The sequence below is a fragment of the Equus caballus genome, chromosome 1, assembly GCF_041296265.1.
Source record: "Equus caballus isolate H_3958 breed thoroughbred chromosome 1, TB-T2T, whole genome shotgun sequence".
Classification (NCBI taxonomy): domain Eukaryota; kingdom Metazoa; phylum Chordata; class Mammalia; order Perissodactyla; family Equidae; genus Equus; species Equus caballus.
The window spans coordinates 2300879-2326003 of NC_091684.1; the positions used below are offsets into that span (position 1 = coordinate 2300879).

Genomic DNA, 25125 nt, shown 5'->3' on the forward strand with positions numbered 1-25125 from the left:
GCCGATTAGGTCAAGTTGGGTAATAACGTTCCCCAAACTTCTATATCCCTAGTCATTATGCATGGGTGTGTACTTGCTCCATCAACTACCGAGAGAGGAGGATTTAATTCTCCTATTACGATTGTGGATTTGTCTATTTTTCCTTTGGGTTGTTGTATTAGGGCTCTCCAGAGAAACAGAACCAATAGGATATTTATAGATAAATGTATAGAAGAGGAGATTTATCATAGGAATTGGCTCATGCAGTTATGGAGGCCAAGAAGTCCCAGGATCTGCTCTCTGCAAGCCGGAAACCCAGGGGAGCTGACGGTGTAAGCCCCACTCCGAGTCCGGAGGCCCAAGAACCGATAGCTCTGATGTCCAAGTTCAGACAAACCACTGGCCACTGACCATGAATCAGCATATAATTGCAAGCGAAGCGAACTACCGAATGCAGTGCTCAAAGTTCTGCCCCTGGGAGGATTTCCCTCCACCACCGTCCTTCGGGGGTGCCCCGAGAGGGGCTGTCGTGCTGCGGCATCATGTAGAAGCATCAGTGGGGCGGGCTCCAGTCTTCCCTTCCTCTGTCAGCCGATCTTCGGGAGCTCCCTCATGAGGCCCTAGGTGCAGGCCGGGAGAGGAAAGGCTGTGTGGCAGGAGTGGGGCCCATGGGCATTTGGGCTACTTGTTCATTTAATGTGCTTGTGGCCTCAGGGCCTGCTCTGGCCGATCGCATATATACCATGCCCATTTGATGACGGTGCTGCTCTGCATGCCCAGCTTTATGGCTCAATGGGTCAGATAACACCCAGTTCATGATGGGCAGCTCAGACGGCATGGTCACCTGGTGGCCCACGGTCAAGTGTTCAGTCTCTACTACGGCCAAGAGCTGTTTCTCAAAAGGAGAGTAGCTATCTGCCAATGATGACGCAGCCTTGCTCCCAAATCCTGAAGGCCTGCGCTGTGATTCGTCTAGAGGGGCTGCCAGAGGCCCCAAACAGCATCCCTGTCTGCCATGGACATCAAGCACCATTGATCTGCTGGATCACACGGCCCAGGTGGCAGAGCAGCTTGCACAGCAGACTAGACTTGTTGCAGAGCCTTCTTCTGTTCTGGGCCCCACTCAAAATGAACAGATTTCAGGGCACTCAGCAAACAGGCCAGAGTAACATACTCAAATGAGGACTATGTTGCCTCCAAAATGCAAAGAGGCCCACCATGACCGAAATGGAACAGCCCGATGTAGCCCTTGGTTTAACGTGGAGGAAGGGATTCAAAGGCACAGGAGATCGAAATGTGAGAGTGGATTTGTCGGTGAAGACCCACTCAACGATACTGGGAGGTCCAGAGGACACTCCTTTCACCATGACTGTGAGAAACAAATTTGCAAGGGTGCCCCAGCATCCCTGAAGAGCTCCGTGATGGCTCTTCTCTGTAGGCCAGACCTTACATGGGAAGCACAGCTGTTCAACTGCTCAGTGCAATGGGAACAGTTGGGTCCTGGGGTAGTGGGGCCACGTGTGGCACTCAGCCAGGAAAGAGGCATGGGGTCTAGTTTTGCTTTATGTACTTTGAAGTTTTCTTATTAGGTGCATTCATATTTAGGAGTGTTATGTCTTCTTGAAGGATTGATCCTTTTATCATTATAAAATGTTCCTCTTTATCTCTGGTCATATTCCTTCTCTTGAGGTCTACCTCATCAAATATAAACATAGCTTCATCACCTTTCTTAGGATTATGTTTGTAGGGTATATCTTTTTTCCATCTTTTTACTTTTAATCTCTTTTTTGTTAATTTAATATTTAGTCTATAAACCATCTTTACATTTAAGATACATCTTTTAAAAACAGCATAGATTTTGGTCTTGCTTTTGAACCTAGCCCAACAGCCTCTATCTTTTAATTGAAATTATTAGTCCATTTACATTTAATAATAAAATGTAATAAAATAATAAAATCTGTTTATTATTTTATTCATCTCCTATTATTCTTTTGGATTAATTGAGTACTTTAGTATTCCATTTTATCTCCTCTATTGGTTTTCTAGTTACATCACTTTTTAAAGTGATTGCTCTGGATTATAATATGCATTCTTAATTTATCAGTCTTTCTTAAATTAATCTTATACCACTTTCATTACAACCTAAGAAACTTTCAGCAGTATAATTTCTTCGCCTTCCTTTATTTGTGCTATTGTCATATATTTTACTTCTACACACGTTGTAGACTGCCTGCAATGTTACTATTTTTGCTTTGAACAATCGTCTTTCAAAGACATAAAATTTATGGAAAGAAAAAAATGTTTTCTATTTACCTACATATTTGACATTTTGGGTACTCATTGTTCCTTTATGTAGATGCAAGTTTCCAGATAGTATAATGTCCATTTCTCTGGAGGAACTTCCTTTTCCACTACTTATAGTACTGGTCTGCTGGTGACAAATTCTTTCAGTTTTTGTTTATCTAAAAATATCTTTATTTGCCTTTTTTTTTTTTTTAAGAATATTCTCCCTTGATAGAGAAGTCTACGTTGAAGTTTCTTCCTTTTAGCAAAGTCGAGATGTTGTTGCATTGTCTTCTGGCCTCCATTTCTTCTGGTGAGAAGTCAGCTGCCATTTTCCCCTCTTTTCAAAAACCCACTTGATTCCATCTTTTCTGCATACATTGTTGACAATTTTTATTGACCAATCTGCAACTTCACTATTCTTCTACTTTTTCCAATATAATGTTAAGGCTACTGATATATTTTTTAAATCTCAGATATTGTATTTGTCAGTTCTAAACTTTCCATTTGATTCTTTTAAAAATTTTCCATTTTTCATCTGATGTTACCTATCTCTTCACCTGTTATGTCCATCTTTTCCTGTAAATTCTCTAATACATTTATAATTGCTATTTTAAAGTCCCTTTCTACTGTATCTGTTTTTGCATAATGGTTGTCTCCTCCCAGAGCAGTCTTTGTACTTGTCCATCCAGGCTCTGTTGTCCTCTGACTATCTGACTGTCTGGCTCTCTTATGGGCCTGCAGGCAATGGGAGTTGCTGAGGGTGTGTCTTGAAAAGAACTGGCATCAGTTCCAGAGGCTTCTGCCCCGGGTAAAGTCACTGAAAAGCTTCTATGCAAAGGAAGCCTTATTCCGTCAGAGCGAGAAGGGCTGCTTTTGCCAGCAATGGAGGCCCAGGCAGATTTGAAAGTTCAAATTTCTTAGCCTCATCCATGTCTTCCCAGATGTCCCCTTCTGACTCCTAAGGTCCCCCTCTTCCCCCCCATGCATGTTGAACTCTGACATAAGTGTAATAGTTTTACGTGTCTACTTGGCTAGGAGTTACTGAATTAAACTAATGCAGGTGTTGCCATGAAGGTATGCTGTAGATGTGGTTAACATCCACAATCAGTTGAGTTTAAATAAGGAGATACCCTTGATAATCTGAGTGGGCCGCATCCAATCAGTTGAAGAGACAGTTGGTAGAAAATGTGGACCTTAAAGGTGATTCTGCTGAGAGCCCAGAAGGAGTAAAAAGCACAACAGAAAAAGTTACCATCTTAGAGAACACGTGTATCATCATGAACAGAACATTGGTAGAAAAGCAAGGTTAAAGGTGCTTCTGGTGACATCTCAGATGCAAATGAGGAACACGTTATTGGAAACTGGAGGAAAAGTGAACCCTGTTTTAAAGTGGCAGAAAACTTGATTGAATTGTGTTCTAATGTTGGGGGAAATGCAGAACTTGTAAGCGAAGAACTTGGATATTGGGCTGAGGAAATGTACAAGCGTAGTGTTAAAGGTGTGGGCTCATTTCTTCCTGCTGCTTACAGTAAAATGTGAGAGGAAAGATATAAATTAGGGAAGCATATGTTGAGCAAAAATGGACCATTACTTAATGATTTGGGAGGTTCCTGGCCTATCCAGATGCAAAAGATGCTAAAGTGAGTAAATGTAGCATTGGAAAGCATGTTCTAAATAGAGGGCCAAGGGTGTGGCTGAAGAGGTTAGGTGTGTGAGTCATAAATCCACTCAGCCATCTTAGCAGAAGCCACAAGAGAGGTGGGAGTATCCAGGAAACATCTGTAGAGGACCCTCCTGTTTAGTGGACCCCTGTGACATACACAGGAGATTCACAAGGTTTTTGAGAATGTGTATCAGCAGAAACATTGCTAGCTTGGACTGAAAGGAACAGATTCAGGACAAAGTGAAAGAGGGCTGTCAGACTTCCAAAATCCTACAAGCAGGAAATGGGCTGACAGAGCTGCTCAGCTGCAAACATGTGCTATCCTTGAAGAAAAAAGAACATCTCTGAGGGTGGTGCAGACATGAGTGGCCACTGTGGGCCCAGCACCCAGCCACAGAGGATTCTTCTCAGGCCTTGAGATTTAATGGAATTTTCCCTGCTGGATTTTGAACTTACTTTGGACTGGCGACTCCTCTATTCCTTCTAATTTCTCCCTTTTGGAATGGAAATGTCTATCTTATGCTCATTCCACCACTGTATTTTGAAAAACTTGTTTTTTGAAATAACTTGTTTTCTAGTTTCACAGGCCCATGGATGAAGAGGAATTTTGCCTCAGGATGGATCATAGCCAGAGTCTCACCCATACCTGATTAAGATGATGAGCCTTGGGACTTTTGAGCTGATAATATTTAGATGAGATTTTGGACTGACAGTTGCTACTGTAATGGTGAGATGTTTGGGGAACATTGGATGTGGTGAATGTATTCTGCACATGGAATGAACATAGATTTTTTTTTCTTTGCTGAAGAAGATTTGCCCTGAGCTAACATCTGTGCCGATCTTCCTCTGTTTTGTATGTGGGTCGCTGCCACAACATGGCTGCCAACGATCAGTATAGATCTGTGCTGGGGAACTGAACATGGGCTGCTGAAGCGGAGTGTACCAAACTTAACCACTAGGCCACTATGTCCTGAGACTGACATAGGTTTTGAGGGACCAAAGGGTGGACTGTGGGTTTAATGGTGGATCCCCAAAAGGTATGTCCACCCAGAACCTGTGAATGTGAACTTATTTGGGAAGAGGGTCTTTGCAGATGTAATTAAGTTGAGGATCTCAAGATGATGTCATCCTGCATTAAGGTGGGCCCTAAATCCTACGACAACAGTCCTTATAATGGAAAGAAAGGGGGGAATACACAGATGGAAATGATACTGAGCAATGGGCCCCTCTGCTTACTGCCATGTGAGCCAATTCACCACAGTGAGTTAGGCGTCAGAAAGGGAGTTTTAATTCGATTAGCCGGCGTGATCAGGAAGATGGCAGACTAACGTCTCAGAAAAACCATCTCCAAGGATTCCAGAATCTTGAGGCAGCTGTATGGGGAAAGTGGGCCGTGAGGAGGGGGTTTAGGAATGTGGGCCTTCAGGCAGGATGGACTCCAGGGTCTTCCATTGTTCTTTTCTTCTGTCAGTGATGATGAATTTCTTGTAGGTGTGTTTCCCGCCTGTGGTCAGCCTGTTCCTGGAGAGAAACTCACAGAATAAAGTTTTAATTTATCAAGCTATAGGGGAGTACATACATAAGCAGAGGCCGTAAATCATGAGAATGTGAATCTTTTTAGAGTCCGTGCAGAGCAGCGAGTAGTCACACAGAGGAGGGGCTGGGCCATTTAGAGTAACAAGATGGCCACACTCATGTTCACTTACAAAAAGGCGATGTGATGATGGAGGCAGAGAGTGGAGTGATGCGTCTGCAAGCCCAGGAATGCCAAGGATTGCCAGAAGCTAGGAGGAAGTCCTGGAACATATTATCTCTCAGGACCTCCAGAAGGAACCAACCCTGCTGACTCCTTGATTTTGGACTTCTGGCTCCAGGACTGTGAAAGAATACATTTCTGTTGTTTTCAGCCCCAGTCCGTGGTACTTTGTCACAGCAGCCCTGGGAACTGACACATTAGGAGGCTCACGGAGTTAAGCACTGACTTTGTGCTTCAGCCCTGGTGCCATCACAACAGGGTGAAGGATTCCTTCCAAGTGGCATGTGGCTCCTGTCTTCCACTCGTGTTCTCCCTGCCTGTTCATGCTCTCTGGAGTCATCATGAGAAGCCAGGCAGCCACGGCCTGGAGAATCAATTCTGTCACCCAGCAACCAAGTACCCAGCACTTGATTTCCAGGTCCATGCCTTCCACATGCCCTTCGTCCCACGTCCCACCACAGCCAGGGATGACCTGTTTTCCATTTCCTGCTGGGAAGGAGGCTAGCCATGGATTCTCCATGTAGGTGAGCAGCCTAGGATCCGAACCCCATTTGAACTTCTGTTTCCTGTTTCCTGGGGCTGGTTCTGGTATCTTTCCCAGCAGGAAACAGCACATTCAAATTAGGCCATCTGAGGGAAGTCTAATGAAAGGATTATTTACAAAGGTGCCGGCAGTGTGGGAGGCCCACAAGTGTTAATTTCAGAATGATGATATAAGACAAAGTACACATGAAAACTGGAGAGACTGTGCTGGGTGCCAGTTATGTGACAGTTACTGACTCAGTGTCAGAGGCAGCCCCCCTGGAAGCACGGCTTTGTGCACGAATTACAGACTAGTGCACGTTTGTGCTTAGGTTTCAGGGACTGAGACCGGAATACAGAATCAGCCCCCAGCCGCCCTGCACACTCCCTGACTCAGTGGGCACCCGCTGCCCCCCAGTGACCCTGGCCCCTTCTGTCCTCGCACACTAGCTCGTTTCTACCTCAGGGCCAGTACTCCTGGCAGCTCTTGGGCCCTGGACCTTCAAAGGGCTTCCTGTAAATGCCCAGCAACAAGGTCACCTGCTCAGAGACCCCTACCCGACCACCCCAGCTGAAGCCATCCCATGATCACCCACTGCCCATGATCCCCTCTGTGTGCTCTCATGTGCTGGATGCTGTGGATTTATTCACCTGGTTACTGACTCCTTGATGGTCTCCTGTCACTGGATGAGAGGTCCCTGCCCTCACGGAGCTGACGTTCCTGATCCGTGTGGGCACTCAGGGGCACCCAGGGATGCCCTGTCGGCCTCACCGCTCCCTTTCCACTCACATTTGGCGTCCGTTCCAGCCTGAGTCCCTCCCAGACCCCTGGAACTTCACAGTCGACTGTAGTGGGGTGCAACCTGGTCTGCTCCAGGCCGAGGCAGCTGCCTGCCTTTTCTCCGTCTCCTGCGCACACTGTGCTCCCCTCACTTCAGCCTGCCCTGGCTCACACCTTGCCTCTGCGCCTTCTTTCAACAGCGTTCCTGCGTTCATTCACTCCTGCACCTGATGAGTTCCTCCGGAGTACCTCCTCTGTGCAGGCGCGTTGCTAGCAACTTCGACGTCCCACCGGCAGAGCAAATTGTAAGAGGGAGCCAAGTATGGAGAGCTGGGAGCTCAGTGGAGGGAGGTCGAGCGCAGTCTCGGCGCCCGGGGACGGGGAACTTCTGCAAAGTTTAACTGGAGACCGGATGCGCGCGTCACCCAGGCAGGGAGATCTGCGGTAGACGTCAGTGGGGCTAACCTAGGTTATGCTGCGGGAAAAATAGCCCCAAATCTCAATGGCTTACCACAGTGGCTGTTTCTCCCTTGCTCTACATGTCCATGGCTAGTAGGCAGGTGGTCCCCAAGTGATGGCGGCTTCCTCTTAGCCAAGGGGGTATGTCTGGCCAGTCGGACACTGGTCCCTAGAGTGGCCCATAAATGACGCAGGTCACCTCTGCTCACATTTCATTGGTCAAGCAGGTCCAAGGGGCCACATTGAATTTCAAAAGCTGGGTGGGGGACGAGTGTAGCCCTACCATGGCCGAAGGAGACAGGAAGTGGAACGGCCAAGCCTAAGTACCACAACGCGGGTGCGGGTGGGGGCGAGCCAGGTGAGGGGCTTCGAGGGCAAGGCAGAGCCAGCGCGGCTGAAGGATGTGCGCGGAGGGAGGGGCGGCGGCGGCGGCAGACACCCGCAGGGCCTGGGGACCGCGCATAGCCCGACAGTCAGGGGGGCGTCGGCTCTCATCGTGGGGCAGCAGAAAACCCTTCCAAGACTTGACGCAGGAGGAAGGAATAGCCGGGTGTGTGGCCTGGCTAGAGGGCAGAACCTAAGGAGACAGGCTGCCAAAAGCCAAAGTCAAATGATTCTTCAGTGACAAGTGTCAGGCGCAGGGAGCTAGGTGATATTGAAAGAGCCTCTCCTGGGGCGTTAGCTGAGCTCAGCGCTTGACGCGCGTGGTCTCCCCTGGCCGTGAGAGCTGGGGGGAGGCGCATCGAGGTCAAGACGCGCCTGACGCCCCCCAAATACTCCGCGAAGACGGTGGAGAGCCCAGCGGTCAGAGGCAAGGCCTCTGTCGGATCTAGGCAAGGCCAGGGAACCCAGGGCGAGTCGGGCACACGGTCCCCGGAAGGGATCGGACCTGCTCCAGGGGCTGCTGGACCAGGGCCCGGGCGGCTGAGCTGGGAGGGGAACCTGGGACCTAGCTAAGGCCACCCCGAGAGCGCGGGATCGCGCGCTCAGGGCCTTGGCGACCCCGGGCGCGCCCCTGGGCATGTGCGCGTGCGCTCGCAACCGGGCTCTGGGCTGCCGCGTGGGGAGGGGCTCGCACCAGGCCCCGCCCCCTCCTCCCCCGCCCCCTCCCACCCTCTTCCCCAGGCGCAGCCTCGCGCGCCGCCTGCAGCCTGAGGGCGGGATCGGAACCGGGGCCGGGACAGTGAGGTTGCGCGTCCTGACCCCGACCGGGCCTCGGGCCCAGGGCAGCCGCCTCCCGCCGCCCCATCCAAGGCCCAGCGCGGCCTCGCGAAGCGCAGAGCCGCGGGATGAAGTTTGAGGCTCCCTAGGTCCGGCAGCGGCGGTCCGCAGGCTATTTCACGAAGTCAGCGAGGGCGGGGAGGCCCAAGGGGACCCCCGAGTCCCCGCCGACGTGCCGGGCGGAGCTGTCCCCGTCCCTGGGAGCCCCTCCTTCGTTCTCTTCCTTGCTGTCAGTCGGCGTCGCGGCCCCCTCGGACCCCGCCCCTCCCGAGGTGGGCGGTGGGTACCCGGCACTGCAGCCAGCCCCGGCCCCGCCCCCGGCGCCGGCTCCGCCCCGCCTCCTTCCCGCCGGCCCCGCCCCGGCCCCGCCTCCGCGCGCTTGCAGTCCCGGGAGCCCGCCCGACATCAGGACCCGCGAGCGCCAAGGCTGGGGCGCACGGCGGGCGCTGCCAGCCGCTCCCGCTCCGGCTCCCGGCCCGGCGAGCGGGCCATGCACCCGGCTCCAGCTGCGCCGCGCACCCAGGCCCGGCGATGAGGAGCGGCGCCGAGCGCAGGGGCAGCAGCGCCGCGGCGTCCCCCGGGTCGCCGCCCCCCGGCCGCGCGCGCCCCACCGGCCCCGACGCGACCCCCACCCCGCCGCCGTCCACCGCCGGCCAGCCCCGGGCCCGGGACTCGGGCGATGCCCGCGCGCAGCCGCGCCCCCTGTTTGCGTGGAGCAAGTGGAAGAAGAGGATGGGCTCGTCCATGTCGGCGGCCACGGCGCGGAGGCCGGTGTTTGACGACAAGGAGGACGGTGAGTGCGGCCGCACGGCGGGGACTCTGGGCCGCTCCCGGGGACAGCGTGCACACGCGCGACCGGGGGACCCCACGCCCTCTCGCAGGGCGGCTGCGGCGGTAGGATTTCCTCGCGTCCGGACACCGTGGTCGCCTGGGTGGGAAGGCGTCCCGGGGCGTTTCGGTTTCCGAGGAAACTCGCGAACCGTGGCTGCGGTGCCCACGCGCGTCCGGGGCTCCCGCCTGGGTCCTCCGTGTCCCCCGGCGGCGTGTCTGTCGCCCGGGTAGCTCGGGGCTTAGCGCCACGGCGCCTGCTGCGGTGAAGGCTGTGGGTTTTTATTTTCCTTTTATGCGCGATGTGCGGGCTCAGTTGTCACTCTACACGTGTGGTGTGCCGAGTTTGCGAAGCGAGATGCCTGCCCCACAGGTGGCGCCCGGGGCCCTGCCCTCCGGGCTCTCTGGCTCCCAAGTGATGGTGTCGGGCTCTCTGGCTCCCAAGTGATGGTGTCGCGTGGCGCCAAGCCCGACCTTTACACTCAGATGTGCGCAGAGATGGCCTTGCCTTTGTGCAAAGGTCTGCTCTTTAGGGAACAAGTTTGATCTTAGGTCCCCCTGCAAGAAAAGCTGCCCACCTGGAGCACAGGTGTCCCTTGGGTGGCCACGCAGAGGTCGGCTCGGTGGAAAGCAGGTGACAGGCAGCAGGCCCTGCAGGCACACCTCCTGGGGCCCTGGTGGGCCCCAGGACCATTGACTTAGCACCCACAGGGAACGTGGCTGTGCAGTGTCCACCCCTGGGGCACTGTGATACATTCACATGAAACATGCAGCTCTTTTCTACAGATGTCACGCAGATCATTTAAATGGTACAGTGATGACACATTGATGCTTTTTGACATTTTCTTAAAATAGTTGAAATATGCATTTTTCGTTTGTAGGCAGCCTGCAGAGGTATGGTGGATCTTTGATAATTTTAGAGCACAGCTCAGCTCAAGAGCCCAAGCTATTTCTCTCTGATAAATAATTTAAGCATTATAGGAAATTACAATAATACAACCTCAGGCCAGTGTTGTGAACATGCAGGCCATGTGCCGGCAGTTGTCAGAGAGAGTGATGGGGAGCCTGCCCATGCGCTGCCCGGGGCTGCTGGACTCGGCTGAGCCTGGTCACCTCAGCAGGGGAGGGGTATTCAGGGCCAGCCACACCCACACGGTGTGTTCTGGGCCTGCCGGTCATTTTGTTCTGAACTTTGAGACAGCAGAACTCACTGCTGGGAGTGTTTCATTCGTCACATGTTTTGTTTTTAACATAAATATTCAAAGTAAGGAAAGCCCAGAGTGAATTGGGAACTGATCAGGAGGCAGATTTGCATCTAGCTTCTGGCTGCACGATGAGAAATACATCTGGTTTCAGCACTTGCTGGTGTCAGCCCAGGGCTGGCCGCTCTTGCGTGTCTTAGCGTTGTGCTCTCCAAGGCAGCGCCTGCAGTGATAGGGGAATTGGTGCACAGAGGCTGCCTTCAGCTTTTTAAGGTAGAGGTTTTCTATTTATTCTTAGTGTATGTCTCAGAATTCAACTGTCATTAAAAAGACAAAAAGAGCACAGGGTCTGTTTATGATGTTTGCAATCTGATTTGAGTCATTTTGCTCGTCCCCCCGCCCCCTCATTTGCCTGTATAGTAGGTTGGCAGAGGTACCGGCTGTTCTGGGCTTCTTGTTGTTAGTGCCCTGGAGTGGATTCCGACTCCTAGTGCCCCTGTGGACGGCAGAGCGGAACCCTACCTGGTCTTTTTGCGCCATCTTCTCACTTTCTGGTGCTCTATCAGACAACGCGCTGCTGCTCTTCACAGGCTTTTCACAGCTGATTCTTTTGGAAGTGGGTGGCCAGGTCCTTCTTCCTAGTCTTTCTTAGTCTGGAAGCTCTGCTGAAACCTGTCCACCATGGGACTCCCTGCTGGTATTTGAAATACTGGTGACACAGCTTTCAGCATCACAGCCATGTGCAGCCACCACAGTATGACAACTGACAGATGGGTGGTGTGGTTCCCTGAGGCGGACAGAGACTGAGGCCATGGTGGTGGGAGTGCTGAGTCTTAACCACTTGGGCTTGTGGGGGATGGGTAACTGACTTTGGCTACACGTGCTCTTTAGGGTGTGTGTCACTTGCTCGTGACTGGACATGGTGGTCGCATCCCCAAACTGAACATGTGACCGTGACTTATCCGGGCTTCACCTGGTGAGATCAGGAGGCCAAGCCTGGCCCTGGGCCTGATGACTGAGGACCTTATGTGGGTGGGCGGCCACTTGGCTCTGCTTTGATTCCGCGTTTGCGTGTCATGCATGGTCAGGGCACACATGGCTGGAGAGTCACAGCACATGTTTGCAGAGAGAACACTGCGCAGCTCTGGTGTGAAGGCCACGGGGTTCATTTAGACGGAAGGAATGGGGTTTGGAAAGGAGGAAGGAGAGTGTCTCCAGAGGGGGGCCATGGCCCCAACCCCACCTCTTTCCAGGCTAGGGGGTGCGGTCATCCCTGCCACCTTCCAGACAGGGGTCCCATCCCTGTCTGGGCACGCTGCAGAGCGGGCTGAAAGAGGCAACGCTGCAGTGCTGGTGACTTGCATTGACTGGGGCTTCACGGTTGCTATGGCAATGTGAGACCTTCTGATGAATTTTTTAGATTAAAATACCCAATTAGTGTATCAAATTTGGTAGGCAGAGAAAAAGAAAAAAGAAAATAAGAGGGAAATTTAACAGTGCCAGGTAAATTTCAACTAAACAGCACAGTTGTGACATGGAAGATCTTAAACATCCTCTGTCCCTATTGGTCCTCTGGAATCTGGAGCCACTGTCCTCCTTTGGCAGGTGCTGGGTGCGTGTCCAGAATTCTCTGTGTCTCTTCCTCACATAGAACCAAGGGGCAGCTTCTCCTCTTCCCTTTACCCCACACATCCTCTCGTTCTAGCCCCTTTCTGACTTTCCAGAGTGGTTGATTTCAGGGATTGAACTTGCTAGGGAACCTGCATTTCTTCTGCTGCTCTGCCCCAGAGCTGCAGAGTGTTGGGCAAGCCCTTCATTTCTCTGTCTTGGCACCCCCCTGTGAAATCAGGAGGCTGGGTGGTACTGAGAGGGGGTTCCAGCACCTTCCTGCTGAGCAGCTTGGTAACCTGGCGGGGCACCCGCCCGTCTCAGCCAATCATGGCTTGTTCAAACCTAATGTGGCATTAGCTTACTTGTAGGGAGTGGCTAACCACTGAGGAGCTTTGCCTTGCCCAGAGAAACCTGGAGCTCGGGGAGGCCCTGTAGAATGCCTGGCCATGTGCTGTTGGGTGGTGGGTACAAAGGTGAGACAGCAGGCTGCCAGGTCCTAAGTCATCTTTTTTAAAGTTAAAAAAAGTTTGTTTTTTCCTAATTATAGAACCATTAAAATGTATAAATTCGTAAAAATTTTATACTTTCCTAAAATTGTCCTAAGTGGGAAAACCAAGACATCTGTAACTTTAGCACCAAGAGATCTCTGCAGTGAATGCTCCTGTGTGCATCTTCCCCAGCCTTTTTCTAGGAATGTACTCACACCTACAGCCATATAGAAACACACTTTTTTCTTTGATACAGAAATGGGATCATACTCTATATATGATTTTGTCCTAACCTGCTTTTTCACTTAGCAGTGTGTCGCAAACGCCTCATAAACCTACAGCATCATTTGTTGGCTAAATTTGCAAGAGCAGTTCTCAACCCTGGCTGTGAACTAGACTCAATGGGTGCTCTTTTACACGACGAATGCCTGGGCCCCGCCCCCAGAAATTTGGGTTGAATTTGTTGGGATAGGGTCAGTGTGGGGGAGTGGGGCTCAGACACCAGCTGGTAAACAGTTTAGCAATGAACATCTTTGTATATTCGTCTTTGTGCACTTGGCATTATTTCCTTAGGATAAATTCCTAGGAATGACATTTCCCAGTTGAAGGAGTGCCCGTGTAAAGTAGCTTGATACATCTGGCCAGCTCTCTAGACGGGAGTGGTCTCTCCATGAGCCAGCTGCTGTCCTGGGTGCTTATTATATGGTGGTGACCAGTAGATGTGGCTGCTGCAAGTGTGGGGTAACTGACAGAGGGCGAAGCAGGGAGACGACAGTTGACAAGGAAACATGAGTAAGTAAACTGAAGGACAGGAGTGGCTGGAGGAGAGGCAACAGGGGAGACCTGCCCTCAGCGGAGCGGGCCAGGGAGGGAGGGCCACTGTTGCCTTGCTCGAGGAGGCACGGAAGTCCTTTCCCTGAACTCTCACCAACTCTGGGTGTTCGTGATATTTTTATTTTTTGACAAGCTAAAAGATAAAAAGACGTGTCAATGCTCTGAGTTTCTTTGGTTACCACTGAGATTGGCAGTCTTTCCACTTTTCACGTTTGGGGCGTGTGTATTCTCCTTTTTGTGGACCGCTGGCGCCTACCCCCAACCTGCACTTCCTGTTGGGATGTTTGCAGTCCTTCTCTTTCCGCCGTTCCGTGTATGTAGAGGCTTGCCGTTGGACACTCCCCCACTCGCGTTTGCCGTCTATCTTGTAATGTTGCTAGATTTTTTTTCGTACAGGTGTGTTTAATTTTTCTGCAGTGAGATTCATCGATATCATTTCACATTCATCGATATCAGCCTTGATGTCATGTTACGAAAGTCCTTTTCCAGGCACAGTTAACAATTTAGTTTCTAATCCTGCATCTGCACTTTCTTCTAGTACTTCTGTGGTTTCACTTTTTATATTGAAAATTCGGATCCATTTGGAATAACATTTCACATGGAATGAGAAAGTTTTCTTCCTGCAAGGCCTGGCTTGCTTAATTGAGTGCATTTAAGCTGTGTTCTTTCTTGTGTATTGATTGCCTGTTTTGTTGAACTGGGAATAGGATCTTTGTACCCATCATGTTTCACACTGGTTAGTGCTGGTGCGAAGGAAAACTTTCCTTTTTATAATATTCATCCTGGAGATGGCCGCTCTGCTGAGACGCCTCTTGGTTCTCATAGTTTTCGAGTTGCTTTCCTTGGGCTTTCTGGGGGCTCAGTCATGTCACCTGCAAAGGATGCCTTGTTGGTTCCTTTACGGTGCTCATGCTCCACGTTTTCATCACTGTGTTACCCAGAGCTGGCAGGGCAGAGCAGGGCGTTGGTGCACGTGCGTGGTGTTCGTCAGGCTGATGGGGCCATGGTTCCGGGTGTCAGTCCATCCCTGTTTACTGAGAGCCTTTCTCCAGCGGGCCAGGGACTTGAGTTTTAATAGGTGCCTTTTTCCTTCCCTCTGACCCTGGGAAAAGGGAGTGGCGGGGGTGGGGCAGTGGCTCTCTGTGTGACCCAGACTTGGGCTGATGGCAACTCACACACCCTTCCCCACCATAAGGGGCCTTGGCGGCCAAAAGCCTGGTGGCTACAGACCGTGGGGTCCTTTACCAGCTGGTAGAAATGAGGCAGAGGCACCTGGTATGGGTGTGGGGATTGGGTTCAAGCTGGGGAGGAGGGTGTGTCGTCCCAGCCCGCCCTGCACGTTCTCTCCTGGGTTCCGGGTTCCTGGGCACAGTGCTGGTGTCCCAGTGGAATCATCGGGCAGCCAGGAGCTTGATGCGTTTGTCTCCTTATGGCTGGCAAGGCTGGTCTAGCATGGACTTGGGACCTACTGTCGTGCTTCTTTATGTAACAAATGTCAGCTCTGCGTGTCTATCCATCTGGTTGTGCGTTTTAAAATGCTAAAAATAAGCCGATTTTCTTTTAAAAATTTAACCACCCGGCTTTCCAGTTGAGAAGTAAAGCAAGAATGCAGTGGAGGTAATTTTGGTTCAGGGCTTCTCTCTGAGGATGCAGCCTGCGGAGGCTCTGAGATGGTCTGAGGGAGGCAAAGCCATGGGAAAGCACCTATTCGGGACAGGGTCAGGACAGCCTGGAGCAGGTTCTCCACTGTCATGGGCTCCCAGTCCCTTGGGGACCTTGTGAAAATGCAGATTCTGATTCAGCAGATCTGGGGTGGGGCCTGAGGGTGTCTGCATTTCCAACCGGCTCCCAGGTGCTGCCAACCCTGCTGGTCCGCAGACACACTTTGAGTAGGGAGGTCTTGGGCGTATACAGAGGGTGGAGTGGTGAAGGCAGAGACCCATGGGGCTGGGTCACTTGGCACCAGTCCCTGAGGTGGGAAGAGCAGCGAGGGTGCTGGCCACCCTGACGCTCCTGGGACAGTGGGCGCTGCATGGGAGAGTTCTTCCATCCTTTGGAGACGTGCTGGCTCCTGTTACACAGTTGCCAGTTATTAGAGCGGCGCCAGCGCTGCAGTGGGGTAATGTATCTCCGTTAGTCTTGCTTTTGTTTCTTTATTGTTCCTCACAGTCTTTTCCTGGGCATAGCCCTTTGCATGTGTAACCAAAACGTAACTAGCATTTTGTATCCTGTGTTTTCAGCCAGCGCTACAGCCTGAACCCCTTCCTTTATTGAAAGCTGGGACCTGGCATCTTTCCCCTCATTCCCACCGTGGCTGGATGCTGAGGGGTGCGTAGACGCTTCCCCTTCTGGTGTTGGGATCCTTTTGTCCCAGAGCAGGCAGCAGGATGTGCGCCTTCCCACCGGTCTGCACCGGGAGTGTCGCAGGTCCAGCCCTCACACCATGGGACTCGCTGTGGAGTGCTCATGGGGCTCTCTGCCATGCCAGGTGGAACCCTCTTGGGAGGCCCCAGGCCAGCCCTTCCGGCCTCTCTTGAGCCCATTGGTTCTTATGTTAACAGCCGGTGCCCTGTGGCCCTGGTCCTGGTTTTGTTGTTAGTAGGAAGCTCAGAGCCGAATTGGGCATTCACCTTAGTTAGGGACCTGGCCTTCTACCTGGTGTCATTTTTCCTTCCCATTCAGATTCCTCCTCCTCACGCAAAAAATATATTGGGGGGCTGGCCCGGTGGCGTAGTGGTTAAGTTCACGTGCTCTGCTTTGGTGGCCCAGGGTTTGTGGGTTTGGATCCTGGGCGTGGACCTACACCACTCATCAAGCCATGCTCTGGCAGTGTCCCATATACAAAGTAAAGGAAGACTGGCACAGATGTTAGCTCAGGGCCAATCTTCCTCACCAAAAAAAAAGTTGAACTATGTGTTTCTTCCTACCTGCCTATCTCCACTATCTATGTAAAGCTATAGATAAAAATAAAGCTTTGGTAACCACTCTGTCTACTGGCTAATATTCCAACAAACAGCTAGAGTTTGCTCCCCAGCCATTTCTCGTGGGCCTGGTGCACGGGCCTTCTCCAGACCTGCTCACTATCCATTAGGTGGGGTCAACGTGTTGTCCCTGTGTTGGCGTCTTGTGCCCAGAGCTTCTCTCGGCATGCATCCTTCCCGCCCGGGTGTGGGCACACACTGGTGCTGGCGCCCTGGAGGACATACTGGGCTCCTCTCTCCTCCCCAAACACCAGCCAGGTCCAACGGGCTGAATGATTTTAACGACCAAAATTTGAGATAATTTGGGAGAATAATTAATGAAATTGTTATTTAAAAAAACTGGGATGCCCACTTCATCAAAAAATGTTTTTTTCATTGACTTGAAATCTATGATTTAAAAACCAAGGTAGCTGAGTGAGATCGGTGTAGCTGAGAGTGGAGGGCGGACCTGGGGGCTGGCCCTGGCCTGGCTCCATCCAGCTGTGAGACGGGTCACTGCCCCCCATCCTCTGTCTCTGCAAACGTGACACGGGCCCACAGATGGTCTCTGACGTGCTGCCAGCCCAGACACAAGCCCATGTCGATCGTGCGAAAACCCTGCTCGATGTTATTTAAGTTCTGAAGCCAAGGAGATGGTGTGGGTGGGAGTCAGTGTCGCCCCCAATTTATTAAAAATAGGAGCTGAGCACATCGATTTCTCTACGAGTCGACTTCAGGAAGGCCTCTTTGCTTTCGGAATTCACATCATGACTTTTCCTGCTTCACAAGCACAAAGTGGAACTTGTCACAACAGCGAGAAGTGGATGACTTTGTGTCTGTGGCTTCTCTGTGGGTTTATTGGGCACGGCCCCGTGTCGGCCTTGTCGAGCGTGCCCGTGGCACCGTGCGGGTGAGGAGAGTCTGCCGTGGTGTTCGATGCCTCCTTCTCCAGGCCCTCGGCCCTCCCTGTGTCATGCTGCTCTGCGTCCTCCCTGTCAACGTCCCACTTCTGACTCAGAGCCACCATTCCCGCAGCACTTGGGCCCTGGGAGTAGGGAACGGGGTCTTGGCACCGTGTCTCTCACACTGGGCACTGTTCATGCCCGTGAGGCCCACTGTTAGTTATTGCTGGTAATAAACTGCCCCAAAACTTAGTGACTTAATAAGAATTTTTATTATTTTTCATGATTCTGTGGGCTGGGAATTTGGACAGGGCCCAGTGGGGACGGGTCTTTCTGCTCCATGTGACGTCTGTGGAGCCAGAACATCCACAGTGGCTTCCTCGCTCATGTACGTGGTGCCTCATTCTCAGCCAAAATGGCTCATAGGGTGGGAGGCTGGTGGAAGATTTTCCATGAGTTGTGTCCCTGGGGGTCTCCGTGCCCACTGTTGTCTGGTGTGTTAGTTGTCTATTATTACTTCACAAATTACCTTAACACTTAGTGGCTTAAAACAATAAACGTCACCTCATAGTTTCTGGGAGTTGGCAATTCAGTAGTGGCTCATCTCGGGGGGGCTCTGCCTCAGGGTCCCTCAGGAGGCTGCAGGGTGGATGTCAGTGGGGCTGCATCGTGTGAAGGCTGGACTGGGGCCGGGAGGTCTGCTCCCAGGCTGTCTCCCCCGCACGGCTCTTGGCTGGAGGCCTAGGTTCCTCACACTTGAGCCTCTCCATCAGGCTCTTGAGTGATCTCACAGCATGGCGGCTGGCGCCCCTGAGCCAAGAGGGCGGAGGAAGCCATAGTGAGTTTAAGGACCCAGCCTCTGAAGTCACACTCTGTCACTTCCACTGTATTCTGTTCACTAGAAGGAAGTCAGTGTGTCCAGCCCACCCTCGAGTTGGGGAGTTAGGCTTGCCCTTGGAAGGGAGCGTCAGAGAGCCTGTGGGTGTATTTAGAGAGCACAGTGGTCCTCTGAAGTCTCGGGGCTTCTCCCGCTCCGTGCTCTCTGCAGCAGGAGAACAGAACTTCCTGAAGGTACGCAGGGCTCCCCAGGGTGCAAGAGCAGATGACACCAGGCCTTCTTGAGGCTCGAGCCCAGGCTGGTACAGTGTCACCTGTGCCGCATTCCACTGGTGGAGCAATTGCAGGTCCAGTTGGGTTCAAGAGGACGAAGTGCTCATGGTGACGTCGGCATCTTGGGGCTCTTGGGGCCGCTATCGGCCGGCAGGGCTAGCTGTCAGGAAGAGCTGGACGTGGGGCAGGGAGGAGAGGGACGAGCTGGAAGCCACTCGCATCTTGGCCTGTTTCTCAGCCTGTCTGACCGCAGTGACCTCAGAGACCGGTTCCGTGCCTCGTGCCCACCTTCCCGGTGTTGCACAAATTCTTTCTTGGGGGCCATGCAGGATGTCAGTTTAGCCAAGCAGACCCAGCACCAACCAGCACACCGAGGTTGCTGTTTCAGAGCCCCCAGAACATGGGGAGGACACAAAGCATCTTCTGTGCATTGAAACTTGAGGATCCTGGAGGGAAGTGCTGCTTGTAATGTGAAACAAACCTGAAGTCTGAGCGGAAGTCAGCACCTTCCCAAGTGTGAAGGGGAAAGTCTGAGAAGCCAGGAGGCTGTGCACCTGCCGCTGGCTGTCAGCCGGCTCCGGCGCTCTCATCATGTCCCCCCGATTCTTCAGACCTTGCTGGGGAGTCCCAGAGATCCTGGTTTCGGTTTCCTGTGCTGCTGCTGTGGGACCCCCCTGTGGCTGTCCCAGGTCTTGTTTGTTGGTGTCGCCCCCAATGTTTTCCTCAATATCGAGGTCATCTTGTGTTTCTGAAATCATATTTTAGCTGCCCATGTAGAATGGATCATTTGTAAAGGTAGTACATGACTCAGAGAGGGGGCAAAATGAGAAAGAAAAAGAGAGAGGAAGAAAGATGCAAAGACAAGTGGGAGGTAGGAAACCACGTACTGCAGAAACAGCTGGACCCATCCCTGGGGTGTGACCTGCTCCTGTTGGACCCCGTCTGCAGTGCGTGACCTGCTCGTGCTGGGCCCTGTACCCCGTGTGTAGTCTGCTCGTGCCGGGCTGGCCGGGCTGGCCAGGCTCCACGGCTGGGCAGGTCAACTGCATCTGGCAGTTGGAAGACCTTGACTGGAGGGTGGGGGGGTGCGTCCATCAGATCTGTGGGGCACTGCAGGCAGCGGGAGCCGAGACAGAGGAGTGGGTGTGGCGGGCTGTCCAGGCATATGGGGGCCATGGCTGGAAGGGAGACCCCAAGGCGCTTTTCTCCCTGGTGGCTCTTGCAGAGGGTGCTGTGTGAAGCTCAGACTCAGGCGGCAGAATCCTCAGTCATAGGATCCTGATGCCCTTCCCTGGAGCCCACAGCAGTCAGAACGTGCAGAAAATAAGGGGCTCACTTGATGATGAGCCCCCGAGTCCCCAAAGCTGGGCATGGTACCAACAATGCAGGCACCTGGGAAACTTGAAACATGTAAGAGGAATTAGGTGGTAGAGGAGAGAAAATTCTGGATGGACACCATTCCTGGACCTTTGCCCCCCCGCAAGGCAGTGCCGGCACCTCCTGGCCCAGGCTGCCCCTGGCCCCCACCTCCTCCCCTTAGCCTCCCCACTGGCCCTGGAGTCCCTTTCTAGGGTCATCAGAGAGAGCACAAGCCTGCAGTTCCGTCATCGCTACGGTGACCGCACATCCCCGGTTGCCCAACATCCCGATCACGCCTGTTGCCTGGGCATGATTATTAATAGCGTCCCCTTTCTCTCTTAGACGTGTCCTGGTTTGGATGATAGATTGTATGGCTGCCCATCTAGCCACCAGACACTGTTGCCAGAATGATCTGGCTTTTTCCTTTTAGCTTTGTATTATATAACAAAAAGTGACAAGAAAAAGTATTAAGAAATTCCAATGTTTTATGTAATCCCAGCACCAATCTAACAACTGTTTGCAGTTTCTTGCGTCACCTTCCAATCCATACCTGAATACATACAACATGTATTTACCTTTGAAAAACTTTTTCCTGATAAACTTATTTAGAGTGTTTTAGATTTACAAAGATGTTGTGAGGTATTACAGAGAGTTCTCGTGTATCCACACCTATTTCTCCCGAGGGTGACATCTTACGATAGTCTGGTGCATTTGTCATAACGAGGGAACCGATATGGATACGTTACTGTATTGGTCAGGCTTCTCCTGAGAAACAGACCAATGGAACAAATATATGTAAAAAAGGAGATTTATTAAGAGGATTGACTCACGTGATTATGGAGGTGAGAGTCCCAGGATCTGCCGTCTGCAAGCTGGAGCCCCAGGACATCCACGGGTGTAACTCAGTCTGAGTCTGAAGGCCTGAGAGCCGGGCAGCCGACATCTGAGGGCTGGAGAAGATGGGATGAGATGTCCCAGCTGAAGCGTCGAGGCAGGAAAAAAGGTGGATTCCTCCTTCCTCACCTTTTCTTCTTCTCAGGACCTTCAGTGGATTGGACGAGGCCCGCCCACGGTGGGGAGGGCTATGCACTTTACCGAGTCCACAGATTCAAGTGTTAATCTCAGCCAGAAACTCCCCCACAGACACGTCCAGATTAACGTTTAACCAAATATCCGGCCCCATGGCCAGTCAGGTTGACACATTAAGTTAGCCAGCACCATTCTCAGTAACTGAAGTCCGTGGTGTATTCAGATTTCCTGTGTTTTTAACCTTAATATCCTTTTTCTGTTCTAGGAGCCCATCCAGGATCCCACATTGCTTTCAGTTGTTTCTCTTTCGGCTGCTGTGGGCTGTGACCGTTCTCAGACTTTTCTCGCTTTTGATGACCTTACAGTCTTGAAGATAGCTGTCAGGTGTTTTGTAGAATGTCCCTCTATGGGGATTTTCGTGATTAGTTCTTCTCATGATCAGACTGGGGTTATGGATCTTTGGGAGGAAGACCCCAGAGAAAAGTGTCCTCTCTCACACCGTGTCAAGGGGGCACACCATCAGCGTAGTTCAGCACCGTGGGTGTTGACCTTGAGCTTCTGGCTGAGGTCACGTTTGTCAGGTCTCTCCACTGAAAAGTTACTCCTTTCCCCCCTTCTCATACTGTCCTCTTTGGAAGGAAGTCACTATGCATAGCCCACACTTAAGGATGGAGGGTTATGGCCCCCCTCCTTGAGGTGGTATCTACATAAAATTATTTGGAATTCTTCTGCACAGAAGGTTTGTCTACCCCTCCCATGTATTCTGTTGTTCAGTGGCTCATTTATGTCAGTGGACTCATGGGTATTTGTTTTGTACTTTGGGCTATAATCCAATCCTACTTTATTTATTTGTTCTCACATTGTTCTCGCCTTGGTCATTGGGAGCTCTTCAGTTGGCTCCCTGTTCCTTTGGCACACTGCATCATTGTTTTTGCTGTCGCTCCTTTTTGAGCACTTCCGTGCTTTCTGGCACTTAAGGCTCATTTTGACCCAGTCCTGGAATCAACCGGTTCTCCAAGGAGCCCTGGCCCTTTTGTTGGGAGTGGTGTTAGAAACCAAGATCTGGATCCTGGGTGTGCTCACTGTTACTGGGAGAGGATGATCCTCTCTGTGCTTGAGCACAGAGCTGACCACATCATTTGCTGGCTTAAGGGTCTAATGTTTTCCCATTGCTTCATTCATTTAGCTGAATGCCATTTACTGTGCACCTGCTCTGTACACTGCTGGCGGAGGGGGTATGAACTGATACAACCACTTTGGAACCTACTTGGCAGAACCTGCTAAAACCACACACGCACACCCTGTGGGGGAGAGTGCAGCCTCTCACGTCCAGGAGTTGGCCTTGGCGCTCACTGCTGGGCCTTGGCATTCTCCTGTCAGACATAAACCATTTCACAGAACACCCACATCAGGCAGGACCACCATGTGACTGTGATGGGTCAAGACAAAAGACCCCCCCCCACCATAATCCCATCTGAACACAGACAAAAACGGGGACATTGCCCAAGCCCCAGTGAGCAGACTCCCCTGTCCCGGCTGATATAAGTGGTGGCTGCTGCTTTGCTAATCACAGCTCTGGACTTGCTTCACTCCTTCCACCTTCTATGGAGGAATTATTAAGATGCCCAGCCATAGAATTGCCCCTGTTCCTACAGCATCGAGGCCCTACTGCTTGAGCCTTTGTGAAGGTCCCTGCCATGAGCCCAAACCGTGTTGTCCATCCTTTCATACACCCTGTTCCCGAGTCGCCCCTATTCCCCACGGGGTGTGTTCTCCCTCATCACAAGGAGCAGTAAACCCAGTGTGTTCAGCCTTAGGCTGTTTCAGTCTCTGGCTTGGGGGGTGGGTGGGTGCATTGCCGCCTACAACCCAGGATTGTATTCCTAGGTATAGACCCAGCAAAATGTGTACATCTGTGGACTGAAAGGTGTGCACACCGATGTCCACACGGCACTGTGTGTAACAGCCAGAAGCTGGAACCAGACCAAGTGTCCGCCGACATTACACGTACACATAAATTCCTGTTTATTTGCACAGTGCAGTCCTCTCTACAACGAGAATGAATGTCTCAGGGCCGCGCCAGCTGAGCTGAATCCCGTAACCACCGCTGAGTGTGCACGCGTTCGTGCTACTGGTTCCCTGTGTGTGACAAGTGCAGAAGCGGAGATTCTGATCTTAAGCTGTCAAGATGTGACTTTAGATGGCAGGTCCATGGCACCCTGGCTAGGAGGGGGCACAAGGGGGCTTCCAGGGTGTTGGGAATGTTATGTTTCCTGACCTGGTTGCTGAGAACCTAGGTGTGTTCTCTTTGTAAATTGTTTGAACTGAACACTTGTCATATGTGCACTTTTTTGAAAGGTTTATTTTAATCAAAAGTTTACAAGAATATTAAACCCCAATGCCGAGCCCCCGACCTGGGAATTCTGCTTCGGCCGCGGGGCAGAGGCACAGGGCCCATGCTCTGGAGGCGAGCGTGGTGCAGACCCTGTTTTGGGAACCTGGGGTCCCCAGGCTGCAGACTTTTCTCCAGTGACCCTGGATTGTTCCTAACTCCTGTTAAAGAACAAAAATTCAGCGTAGTAAATGTAAAGACAGAATTGGCTTTTCTCAGCGATTCGTGAGTCGGGCAGCATCCCATCTAGCAGATAAAAGGGAGCTCCGAGGAGTTGTATGAATGGAAGGTTTCTGTAGGCAGAAAGAGGGTGGGGTGAAGAAGTTCAAAGAGTGGGTTATTTCAGGCAAAGTCGCCTTCTGTTAGGGAGGGCAGGGGTCTGTCTGCTGGATCACCTCACTACTGTTACCAGGGAATTCCAGACAGACTGGTTTAAAATCCCCTCCTGGGAGAGGCTGACACTGCGGTTGGTTGAAGTCTGAGTCTTGGTAGGGCTTAGCACAAGTGACTCCATTTTGGGTCTGTTATTTCTTTTGGACGCTGTTCACTGCGTGCCTTTGTTCCTTTCTTGAGCCCATGTGACCTCTGCCCGTATGGCCTGACCCCCCAGGTGCATCCCCTACATGTCCTCACACACCTCTCAGCCTCAGGCCCAGAATCCTGACCTCCAGGAAGCCGCCCCAGGCCCAGGACACCTCCGCCTGTCCGTAGGGCATGGTGGGAGGCAGGCACAGTGTCTTGGGCTGCAGGAAGAGCTGTCCTGGTGCTGGCTCTGAGCCAGAGGATGGCGGATGCAGCTTCCTGGGACTCCAGGGCTGAGCTGAGCTGTATTGTGCCAAGTTCACGTTTCATCTCTGTGGGCTTGTCATGCTCCCCGGGTGGATGGGAGTGATCTGGGCGTTTTTGTGTTCCTGATGGAGCATGCTGAGCACTCAGGTTCATTCGACGTGTGGCTGTGGGGTAAATTAGCAGCGTTATTTCCCATGTTGAGAAATCTTTGCTTGGTGCCTTCTCCCTTTTCCTCACTCCTCACTTCCAGCAAAACTCCTCAAGAGCAGTTTGTCCTTGCTGCCTGCCGTCCTCCCCTCCAGTTCTCTCCTCAACCTACTGGAGGCGGGACTTGTCCACCACCCCAGAGCTCTCGAGAAGGTCCCCTCCCCATGGCTAAGCCTCATGCCCAGTCCTCAGCCCTCCTCATCCTTGACCCGTGGCAGAGCCTGATGCTCTGGACACCGCCTCAACCCCTCTCTTCACATGGCTTCCAGGACGCCCACAGCCCTGGCTGAGCCTCCTCCTCTCCCCGACCCTGTGACGCTGGACCACCCCGGGCTCCTTCCCTCTTCTCGCTACACTCACGGCTTCAAATGTCATCCATATGCCAACGCCTCCCACATTCCAGACTTCTCCATCCAGCCTCTGACTTGACACCGCCACCCGCGTGTCTCACAGACGTGTCAAATCCAGCATGTTCAAGATTAAATTCCCATCTCCCCCCGCCGCCTGCACCCCTCGAAGTCTCCGCCTCGCTTTCCTCCATCCTTCTAGGTGTTCAGACCCAAGGTTTGAACCCTGCTGGGGCCCCTCTCTCACTCGTGCTGCACCTTGACCTTCAGGGTGTCCTCGGGGCTTCCCTGGAAGAGCCAGGGCCCGCTGCTGCCTCCACCTCCCTGAGCACCGAGCACCGTGGTCTCCACCCAGCTCCTCTCCGGCCCCAGCTGAGCATCCTCACTGGGCTCCTCGTGT

The 25125-nt window shown here is 52.3% G+C and overlaps 1 protein-coding gene across 1 annotated transcript in view; it reads left to right on the forward strand.

Annotated features, from left to right (window-relative positions):
* The first annotated feature begins 9060 nt into the window (after positions 1-9060).
* Positions 9061-25125, forward strand: part of STK32C (serine/threonine kinase 32C) — a 101441-nt gene continuing 85376 nt past the window's right edge. The window contains exon 1 of the mRNA XM_023636825.2: positions 9061-9460. Coding sequence (XP_023492593.2) covers positions 9199-9460 — 262 coding nt within the window. The 5' untranslated portion in view covers positions 9061-9198. The remainder of the gene's footprint in view (positions 9461-25125) is intronic.